General features: G+C 21.8%; 1 protein-coding gene across 1 annotated transcript; it reads right to left on the bottom strand.

Annotated features, from left to right (window-relative positions):
* Positions 1 to 455: 455 nt before the first annotated feature.
* On the bottom strand, positions 456 to 6,989 carry Bm17796 (Uncharacterized protein; the record flags this gene model as incomplete). Its single annotated transcript, XM_043082295.1, has 6 exons — positions 456 to 532; positions 2,109 to 2,307; positions 4,797 to 4,968; positions 5,322 to 5,386; positions 6,286 to 6,372; positions 6,864 to 6,989. 6 exons carry the CDS (start codon positions 6,987 to 6,989, stop codon positions 456 to 458), a joined length of 726 nt encoding a protein of 241 aa, XP_042938229.1.
* Between the last annotated feature and the right edge of the window lie 5,505 nt (positions 6,990 to 12,494).

The following is a 12,494-nucleotide window of genomic DNA, read 5'->3' as shown; positions in this document are numbered from 1 at the left end:
TTTTTTTAACTTTTTTCACTTTTCATTTGTTTATTTTTTGGATGACAAAAGAAATAAAAATAAATTGAAATAAAATGATTAAATGAGAGGTAATACGCTGCTATTCAATTACTTTTATCGCATTTTTTTTTTCGAAATGTTATAAAATTTGAAAATATTGAAGCCATAAAAAAGTTCGTACTAAAATAATAATAATAATAATAATAATAATAATAATAATAATAATAACATAATAATAATGGTAATAATAATAATAACAGTAATAATAGTAATAATAATAATAGTAGCACAATTTGTAGCAGATATCATTAGCATAGGTAAACAATACACAATTAATTAATCCATTAATTAATCATCAATAAATTCTTCATTGATAATAGGTAATCAAAATATACGAATTATTGATGACTTATCAATAATATTAGAAAATATTATTTATCGTTTTCGAATTTATTTCATTTCATTTCCGATAAAATTTCATCCAACAAATTTTTAACATCTTCCATCACAATCACATCCTTATCATTGTTTCCTGAAATGGAATATTTTATAATAATTCAAATATTTCAAAACTGAATGATTGAAATTTACAAACTGATTTATAAAACTTAAAATCTCAACTGAAAAAAAAAAAAATGAAATTAAATACTTTTGGTTTTACAGAAAACAATGAAATAATAAATTAATGAATCTTTTCACAATCTCAATGTTTTGTTTTGAAAAGTGCTATTCTATGATAACTATAATTAGCTGCTAATTAATTACTAAAATAATTTGATTAGCTAAATAATAATGCAATGATTTATTAATTTTATTTTTAACTTACAAATGAAATATTTACATTTCGATGAAATTTGAAGGCTTTCGGTAAAATAATTCAGAAAAAAAATTCGAAATGAAATGTCTTTTATTTTTATTTTTTCTTGTAATATCTAAATTATTATTATATTACAAGGAATTAACATATGAAAAGATTTTTTCTGGAAATGAAAAGATTTTTTCTGGATCATCCGGAAGACTACCAGCTGAGCTAACAGAAGAAATAATTTGTAAAACATTTGCAGTTCACCGGAAGTCAGATCAAATAATAATAACTCAAACTGAAACGGATGGTTTAATCCATTATCCGCGGAAGCCACTCCATCAACTTTGTGTCAACTAATCTGTCCAATCATTTATCTGTCACTTTCGGGGTCACCAGAACAACTTTTTTTTTTTTTTGTATGATATTTAGCAATCATTTGATATGTTATATCAAAAATATTTAATCAAAATTATTTAAAAAAAAAAAAAAAAACATTAATTTTTTAACTTTATATATTAATAAAGTTAGCATTAAGTTAAAATTAATTGTAAACTTGAAAGGATTGCCGACAAAGAATTTAAATTGATTATTGTCATATGGCAGGTCAAGAAGAACAGTCATATAAATTAGCACCGTTCAGTAAATATAGCCCTCATTTGTTTGCTCATTTCTTATTGTTCAATTATTTTTGATTACTTAAAATAGTTAAGTTAAAAAAAAAAAAGGAAGGAATAATATAATAAATTTAAAAAAAGAATTTCGAAAAATTTCTTCAAAAAAAATTAGAAATTTTATTTAAATTATTCAAAATTGTAAAACTTTAAATATTCAAATGATTATTGTTATATATAAATTTATGTTAAATTATATAATTGAATAGTCAAATATCAATAATTAAATACAAATATTGATTGATATTTGAGAGTTATAAAAGTAATTAATAAATTTATATTAATCAAAAAAGAAAAATATAAACCATTTGAAATAATATTTTAGTTTAATTTCAATTTTAAAAAAAAAAATGCTTTTTTTCTTTTCTTTTTTGCAAATTATGCAAATTAATTTTGTAATAAAATTGCCAAAATAAATTTTAGCACTAAAAATGTTTAAATAAAATTTAGCATAAAAAAAATAAAAAAATGTTTAAATAAAATTTAGCATAAAATATAACCTATAAAGCAATTGAAAGTTAATTTAATTAGACAAATTTGTAATTAATTTTAGAATGAATTATTAATTTTTTTTTTAATTAAATATTTTTCAAAAAGAAAAAAGAATCTTTAATCAATTATCAATTACCTACCGTATTCTTTGATAATTGATCGAGTTGGCATCGTTGAAGAAGCATTAGCAGCGCTAACGATTGTTGTTGATAACTTTTTAAAATTGTTGTTAATTTTGCCATTGTCATCATTATTATTGTTATTATTATCATTGTTGTTATCATCGCTATCGTTATCATTATCATTATTACTTTTACATTTAACAATTGTTTGTGCATCCTGAAATATCAGTTCATTTCTTAGTATAACGTAGTAATTTCAGGAAAATATTAAGAATATGAGGTAACACAGAGAGAAAGAGAGGGAGAGAGAGAGAAAAGAAAAGAAGAAGAAAGTGAAGAAGTGAAAAAGTCAAAAAGAGTGAAACTAAACAATCATTGGTAATGGGATACTGTGGTTTGATATCAAATTTCACCTTTTTGCAATTTAGACACAGGAACAGAGGTGCACATAAAGCTTTAGCTTTATATTTAATTTTATCCTAGAGAAAGAGAGAGAGGGGGAGAAGGAGAGAGAGAGAGAGAGAGAGAGAGAGGGGGAGGTAAAAATACATAGAAAATGAGAATGAGAATATTATGTTGATGCTTTAAAAAGAAAGTAAATATTCGGAAGTGAAATTCAAACACTTTATTTCTACTCCAACTTCAACACCCAAACATATTCCACTCACATTACATAAGATATTTCATTGCGCAATTGACTAATGCAGTTATATTCAATTGCGCCATAAAATCAATATAGGCCAGAAAGAGGAGTTAACCATTTTAGCAAACTCATTAAGCTTAATATTTTTTTTTTTTTTTATCCTTTGAAATGAATTATATGTCAATAATACTTCCGTTTTTGCATATACAAAATCAAATAATAGATAATAATATTGATTTAAAAATTATAAATTTGTTTATTTTAATTTTAATTGAGAAAATTATTTTAGAAAAAAATAAAAAATATGAATTTAAAATTCCATCAGCACTTTTTTTTTTTGCAAAATGAGAAAATAATTTTTTAAGAGCTTAAGAATTAGACATTTAAGTTTTTAATTACTTTTCAAATATATTGATTTCGAATTAGTTCAGTCCTACACGATTACACTCAAAAAAAGATATATTCAATTTTTTATTTTTTGCATATGAATGGAAGAATTACAAGATAAATAATCTGTGACATCATTTTAATTTCTAAAATATTGGATCATATTAAATGCAATGATGAATAGAACAGATAAATATTCCTGTAAACATGAAATTAAAAATTAATTCATTTGAATATATTAAAAATTAACCAGAATTTAAATCTTTATAAAATTAGAATTCAAAAATGAGAACCTTTTTTAATTCAAGCATTGAAATATTCACTTGAACTGTATCCAAATGTTGTGTAGCAATTGAAGCATTAGCAACATCATCTGAATTCATTCGTCCAGTCGAAAAACATTTTCTGGATATTCCGGATGATTGCTTCCTGTATTTTCCACCGGTTTGTTGTTGTTTTTGTTGTTGTTGCTGTTGTTGTTGTCTATTTGTTTGTCGATTGGTATGAAATTTGTCATAAAATTTTATTCATTTATTTATCGATTTCATGCAACTAGTATTCTGCAATTGTTTCCGGAATTTTTAAAATTTTTCGAATTTTTACCATCAAATATTTTAAATATCAAAAAAAGCAAAAAAAAAAATTTGATTGCTTTTTTTTTTATCATGTTAACAATATTATTTACTTCATAAATAACTGATAATTATTTTTATAGAAGTAATTTCAGACTAAATTAAATATAATATCAATAAAATTTTTGACCTGGAATTAAATCGACAAAAGTGAAAAATTCTATTTATTTATTTTTTTTTTTAACAAATGACAAAATTTTTAGTATCATAAAAATCGTAATTATTCTCACTAAAAATCAATTTATCATACTGAAACAAATAAATGTAATTAAAATACGAATAAATGAATTGCAGTAAAAAAAATTGCAAAGAAATTGGAAAAAGTTTCTTTCCTTTCTGTTTAAATTTTTTTTTTGTTTTTTTTTTTTTTTTTTTTTTTTTTAAAAGAAAAAAGAATTTTCTTAAATAATTTAAAATGAAATAAGTGATATTCAAATGTATCATTGCAAATTGGAGTTATGGTATTTAATGATAAGTACAAAGATTCAGATCTAAGGTCACGTCTGTTTAAGAAACAGAAAAATGCAGATTTAAGGTCACGTCTGTTTAAGAAACAGAAAAATGCAGATCTGAGGTCACGTCTGTTTAAGAAATACAAAAATGCAGATCTGAGGTCACGTCTATCTAAAAAATACAAAAATATAGATCTCAGGTCACGTCTGTTTAAGAAACAGAAAATGCAGATTTAAGGTCACGTCTGTTTAAGAAACAGAAAAATGCAGATCTGAGGTCACGTCTGTTTAAGAAATACAAAAATGCAGATCTGAGGTCACGTCTATCTAAAAAATACAAAAATATAGATCTCAGGTCACGTCTGTTTAAGAAACACATTTTTGTTTTATATTAATCTTCATCAAATGTTTAATAGTTTTAAGTTTTTGCAATCAATTATTGCTGTTTTTCTAAAAAAAATTTTTTTTTGATATTAACAAAAATTTTTTTTATTCCCTAATTTAATTATTTTTTTTTTGAAACACTTTTTTTAATTTAATTTTTGTGAGCAAAAAACAAAAAGCATACTTTTTTGTTTGTTTCAGTGCAAACTTTAGCGCCTTCTAGCTTCTGCTTCTTCTCCTTAATTTCAGCTACTTTTTTTGATGTGGCGCTATTGTTACTTTTGCAACCATTACTACGATTCTTTGATCGACGTAAAAAATGCGCATTTGTTCCTTTACTATTGTCAATATCAGGTACATTCTCTTTCCAATTTTCAACACTAAATATAAATTATAATTGTCAAAAAAAGAAAAAAGAACCTGAATTGTGATTATATATAATTGAAAAGACAAAAAATTTTCAAAAAAAAAAAAAACTAAATTAATAAATGAAGAAATTAAAATAATAAAAAATTAAAATGATTCCCAAATGATTCTTAAAAAAATTTTTACAAAATAAAAATTTCAAAATTTTCAACTGCTTTTTTGAACATTTACTATATCTAAAAGCTTGACTTATACTTTTTTCCCGCATAAAATTAAAATTGAAATATAAGAGAAGGAAAGATTAAAAAAAATAAATAAACAATAAAATGTCGAGAAAGAGAGAAAAAATTAGAAGAAAGTGATAAACCTTAGTTTTCCAGCATCCCATTCTCGATCCCATTCTCCAGGTTTTCGAGATTTTAACGTTTCTTTCTGAAATTAGAAAAAAAAAAAAGGAAAAAAAATTGAATTTTTATTGCTAAAATTTAACTTGCAATAAATAAATAAATGTAATCAAACATAAAAGTTTATTTTAAAACATATCATTTCATATTCAGTGCAATACAATAACATTTGATTAACGAAGAATATTAATAGTATTGTATTTGACGTATTTCACGTATAACCAAAACGTGAATTTTTGAGCTATTTTCATATTAGTTTAGACTTTAGATGATTACAAATTGATAGATTTATCATTAAAAGATAAAAAAATACAGAGAAGTTTGATAATTTATAATCAATAATGCAAACATTACCTATCTTTTAAAAAATGTTTGTACAAAACTTAAGTAATCTATTCCCTATAACTTTTTAACTTTACTATAACACTTACGTGAATGAACGACGTGACAGTATTGTATCAAAGCTATTTGCCTACAAGTAAGTTATTAAATTTTAATAAGTGATAATTTAACCTTAGCAGTAATAATAATTATTATAGTTAACAAATCAAATTCTAACTTTAAATAACAACAAAATCAACGAACGAATAAATAAATAAATAAAACTAAATGGCAAAATCTTTAAATTAAAATGAAAATGAATAAATGAATCAAAAGAGTAATGTATGTAACTCTAATTATAATATTTAGTACAATAATTTAACCTTAGTAATTATAATAACAATAATAATAATAGTAATAGTTAACAATTCAAATTCTAATTTTAAGTAATAAATTAAAAAAAGAAAAAAATCTCTAAAATAAAATGAAATGAATAAATGAATCAAACGAGTAACTCTAATTATAATACTTAGTATGAGAAAGGGTAAGTTTACCATCGAAAATGACTTGGATTATCCTTTAAGTTTGATTTGTTGAAAAATTTACATTTCTGTACATTGTCCCTTTTGCTCTATCATAAAGGCTCATTTTGCCATATTCATTGACAAAATTTGCTCGATCTTCTTCCACAACCTAGAATTAAGTTTTAAAAAAAGTAAAATAAAACGAAAATAACAAATTTTTATAACTGTTAAAAATTAAAATAAAAATTTCACTTAATAAAATTACAAAAAATTAAGTTCAATAACAATAAAGTTTGTTGTTGTTGTTCAAAGAAAAAAAGAAAAGAGTGAAAAAATTTCGAAAAAAAACTTCTCTCTCTTGTTTAAATTAATTAAATTAAAATTTAATTTTTATTCTTTTGATGAAAAAATAAACAATAATAAATAATATATGTATAATTAAACAATATCTGTTAATTTTTAATTAACAAATTTATGAAGTGAATTTCTCAGTTTGACTAAATTTGCTGAAATTATTAATTTCTAGCATTGAATTTTTTTTTTTTTTTTGCTTTCAAATTATTCATTAATGCAATTAATAGCAATATTTGTTAATATTAATTATGATAATAATTAAAATTTAAAAATTATTAATAATTAAAATTTAATAATAAATTCAACTTCTTTCCTTTGTTCGATCAATTGATTCTTTTTTCGAATTTCAGCAATTTTTTTGTCCAATGCTTCTTCGTCCTCTTTGGATCGAATACGTCCACAATTAGCACTTAGTTCAAGCTTTTCATCCATTATTTTATCACTTTTTTCGTCCTCTATTTTCATTATCAAAATTTTGATTTAAAATTTTTTTTTTTAAATATTATTATTTGATAAATTATACGCAAATTATTTTTTATCGAAATGAAAAAAATTTTTTCATTTTTTTACAAATGAAATTAAAACAGTTTTTTTTTTTTGCTATCACTGATTGAAAATGATTGTAAAAAAAATTTCAAAAAATATTTCAGAAACAAAAAAAGCGCTCAAAAAAAACGAAGAAAAAAAAAAAAACTTTTCTATTTAATTGGTTAAAAAATTTATTTTCCAAATGATTTTTTCCATCTCATAAATTATGCATAACGATGAGAAATGTAATTTTTTTCAAATGAAAATAATAAAATTTTCATTGCCATATGTATAGAAAGATAAATAAAAAAATTAATTGAAATAATAAAAGTATGAGAGAGAAAAAAAAAAAAGAAAAAATTAAACTTTTCATTGAATAATGATAAAATTTGATTTAATAAAAAAAAATAATAAATAAAACCTTTAAATTTAGCTTATTTTAAAATTTTAAAGTGTGCAAACGTTTAATACCTTAATACTTAGTAACTTTTATTTGATCAAAAAAAAGAAATGAAATTTAAAAAGTATGATGATGAGAAAGCACTTAACAAAAGTAGCAAGTGCTAAATTTTTTTCATCAATCAATTTTTTTTTTTTTTAATTTTAAATTGAAATATTTGCGATTTTATTATCATTACTTTTTACATGTATTTGTAAATAGAATGCAATGCAAAATATAAAATTAATCGAATGAAATTATAATCTTAAATAAATCAATAATTTAAATAAATTAAAAAAAACAATTAATCAATAAAATTAATCAATAAAAATAATTAAAATATTTAAATAATAAAAATAAAATAATAATAAATAATAATTGAATACAGAAATGACTGACTGAGAAATAAATTGAAAAAATAAAAATGTGAAAGAAAAAGAAAGAATCATCAATGCATTGTATCTTTACGGTCACCCAAACAACAACAAGAATAACTCCCTCTCTCTCTCCCTCTCTGTCCCTCTCCCCCTTTCTCTCTCCCTCTCTCTTTTCAGATCTATAACACTAATTCCTTTTTTTTTTTTCAATAAATTAAACAAATCAAAATTTGCAATTACTTTCACTAAGAATTCTTCATTAATTACAAACTTTAAAATGAGAAAAAAGAAAAAAAAAAGGAGAAGAAATTGAGAAATGATAATTTGAATATTACTAAGCTAATTTAATTTATTTAAATTTATTTCAGAAAAAAAAAAGAGAAAAGGATTAATATAAATTTATTTTCAATTAAATTACTTTCAGTTATTAATTAATCATTTCCCAATACTGCTTCTTCTCTTTTTTTTTTCTTTTTTCTGATTTTTATTTCTAAATTTAAAATAACTTTATAACTTCATTAAATTTAAGATTTATTTTCAACTACATTATTCTCAGTTATTGATATTATTATTATCATTATCATTATCATTATCATTATCATTATCATTATCATTATCATTATCATTATCATTATTATTATTATTATTATTATTATTATTATTATTATTATTATTATTATTATTATTATTATTACTATTATTATTTTGTATCATATATAATAATTTATAATGGCTATAAAATAGTTAAAGTTAAAGAAAAAATCACATTTTTGGCTGAAATTGGTGGAGAAATTATTGAAAAATCAATAAATTCTATCATTTTCTACTTTTTTGTTTTGAATAACAAAAAAAAAAAAAAAAATTAAACTAAAATATAAAAACTCATTTTGAGCAAAAAAAAAGAAAAGCTTTTCATGAATACAAACAACTAAGAAAACGGATGATTGAGTCATTGTAAATGAGAAGGCATAACGAAGAAAGAGGAGGGATTGCAGTGAAAAAAAAAACGAAAGAATGAATGAATGAAATGATGATGATAATGTGATTCATCTCATCATCATTATTATCGTTATCATTTATCATCATTATCATTATTTATTATCATTTGTTAAAAATTATTTGTCAATTTTTTTTTTTTTAAATAAAACTAAACAAATTAGTTTCATTTGAATTAATTGGAGCAAAAAAGGGAAAAAAAAACAAAGAAACAAAGTAATAACATTTTTTCCTTTTTTTCCTTTTTTCTGTTCTTTTTTTTAAAAGTAAGCTCATTTTATTTCAAAATGCGCACATTTCTTTCTTTTTTTTTTTTTTTTTTTTTTGAAAAATCAATAAAATTAAATTTGCAAATGATATCATTACGAACTCTTTCACAATTAACAGTAAAAAACTTTGTGAATAATAATATATTTACAATTTATTCTAATTGATCGGTTTATTGAATTCATCAAATAGTTTCGGATGATATTTTGTTGTACAAATAAATTATATACTAATATATTTTTAAAAAATATTTTTTTTTTTTTTAAATAAGTTGACGTCAATTTCAAATTAGAATAATAATGTCTCACTGCTTTTTTTTGTTACTTTTCTTTTTCTTTTCTTCACTTTGCTTTTATTTTTTTTATTACTTTTTAATTTTAAAATTAACATTAGAATTAGAATAGCATTATTATTGATTTGATTAGAAATTATTGATAATATTTCATTTGATTAGTTGAAACATTCATTGACTGAAATTCAAACTTATATGCTATGAATGAATCATTGAAATTTTAGAAGTAAAATTAAAATTGCAAATGTTAAATTTTTTGTGTTAAAATGAAATAAAATTGAAGAAAAGAAATTATAGGAAAAATGCTTCCTTCGTTTATAAAAATGAAAAAATAGAAAAGAGAGAAATGCTTTTAATTTGTTCGTTCAATTTATTTTGTTTGATTTTTGTTAACTTTTACGGCACATTCATCAATTGCATTATTTATGATTCACTTATTTCATTTACTCAAAAGAATAATTTGTCCATTAATCTAATTTAATTTAATTTAATTCCATTTCATTTCATTTCCGTCCTATTTAGTTCAATTCCAATATATCAAATTATTGCCCATATTGTTGTCCGATTAATCAAAAAAGCACAGCCAATAAACATTGTCATTTTGTCGTCATTTCCTAGTCAATTTTAACCAAACGTTAAAATGTTTCATCATTTTAATTCACATATAATCTGATTAAAATTGATAATTAATTTCAATGATCTGAAATAACTGGTATACTCGTATTATTAGATTCATTTAAATAATTTATTTTCATTAAAAAAAGAAAAAACCAATCAATAAAGGATGAATCGATGAAAGCAAAATGTTAATTTTACTGAAATGTCTGTTTGTTGCAGGGTAAACAATATAATACTGTAAATAAGCAAATAATAAATTTTGAAATAATTAATTTATTTTTTTTTTTTTTTAAAAATGCAAAACGAATCATTTTTTACTATAATTGAAGCTGGAATATTTTTTTAATGTTAACTGTTCTAAATAATTTTTACTAATTAATTATCTTTTGTTAATTAATTTTAATGTTATCAATTAATATCAAAATAATTTTCATAAAAGTAAATCTTCTCATTCTTACAGCACAAATACTAATAATATCATTTTGCATTATTGATATCATTTTCAGTTGATATTTTCGAGAATTCTCGAATAATACCATTGCTTCTAATTATATTTTTAATGTTCTAAAATAGTGACATATCTGAGAGGAAATTAAATTGAAATTATGCATAAAATAATAACTCATCAGATAATTGAAATTAAAATGTTTAACGCCTAATAAATCCTTAATAAAAAGACAAAAAAAAAAAAAAATAATAATAATAATAATAATTGTTGAGTGAATATTCTAAGTGAGAAATTTTGGAAAATCAAAAATATAATTAACAGAACATTACTACTTATTTTCTTTTTTTTTTTATTATTTGTAATAATATTTTTACATTAAAAACTTTTCACTTTTTCACTTGAATTAAATATATAAAAAAAAGCAACGACAATTCGATTAATTATGTAATTATTTGTTTACGTTTTTATTTGCTTATTTGTTAACTTGTACAATTGTTTAGCAAAAAAAATAAATCTCAACTTTATTTATTTCATTTTAATGGCTATTGTCACCACAATGGCGAAGCTATAACCTAATGAACAAAGGCTATTGTTTTAAATGATTTTCATCCACTTCGTAACCTTAACACCCAAAAATCCCTCCCAATTTTCTTCCTTACAAAGCCACTGATTATAGTTCCTTGTTTGGTATGGCTCGGTTGCGAGATGTCTAGCTTTCTTGTATCTTTAAATGTTTTGTAATTAAGTTACATTTGTATGTTACGTATCAATTCATTATTGTAATGTTGTATAATATTTATTGTTAATCTAAGGTTTAATTACCCAAGTTTGAGGTTTGAATAATAAAATGTTTCACGAAGACTCCCACAGTACACGTACACAGAACGGAACCAGTACAGATTCGAGATTCTACCAGTATCGAGGACCAAGAAGTCAACGATCAAGAAAGGAAGCTATTTTGTTTCACAAGGAAACAGAGCAGTAAGAAAGAAATTCTAAATTTGTTTTTACAGCTATAAAATATTTAGTATTATAGAAGGGAAACTTACAGTATAGTATTACTAATAGTTGCATAATTACTCATTTTAACCTAAAATGGATAAAATATTCAGTAATAGTTATTTATCTGTAATGTTTGAACTTTATCGAATTTTTGCAAATGATTAATTAAATTTTATTTTTATCATTTTTCAATCGTTCAAATAAAGCAATTATGATAAGCGGTAAGCTTAAGTGTACAACTTTGATCAGTTGACAGAAGCATGGAATTTGGAAATATCATTATCTGATTAAGAATGTTTTTTTTTTTTAAATAAAAAAAGTAGAAATAATCATTAAAGTGCTTGTGCTCATCGCAATGTTTTTGTATTAATGATATGAACGATGATAATAGGCGCTATTGTCTCAGTTTTCTTCCATTCTGAAAAAGAAGGAAATATTGTGATAAATTTTTGAATTTAAATAGGAAAAAAAAACATTTTGCTAACAAAAAATTCATTAATAATAAAAGGAAAGAAGAATTGGAAGACATCAGATAATTGGTGACATCGATGATGATAATAATAACAATAAAACATTGATGATAATGATAATAATAATAGTTTTTCTGATCTAAGGATGGAATCGAATTAGGTAAAAGTTAATCAATCAATTACAAATGCAAAACGATCAGTTTGGAAGTTTTTTTTTTTTTTCCTTTTTAGTCTTTAATGTTCATATTTTGATATACATATCATTGATTTTATTTTTCAATTCGAATTAAGAATATACCGAATTCATTGATTGAAGCAAATAGAATGTAGCAAATTACATTTTATTCCATTCAAATTATTAATTATTATAATGAAATTTCATTTTTTTGATTGATTTGTGTTCGATCATTTATTGCATTTTCATGTAATCATTATTATATATATGTATTATCACTAATTTTTACACGTGAAAATACGTCAAATATGAAAGATTGAGTTGT

The sequence above is a fragment of the Brugia malayi genome, assembly GCF_000002995.4.
Source record: "Brugia malayi strain FR3 genome assembly, contig: Bm_v4_Chr4_scaffold_001, whole genome shotgun sequence".
NCBI classification, from domain to species: Eukaryota; Metazoa; Nematoda; class Chromadorea; order Rhabditida; family Onchocercidae; genus Brugia; species Brugia malayi.
The sequence above is the reverse complement of the archived record's forward strand: the minus strand, read 5'-3'. Positions and strand labels throughout refer to the sequence as shown.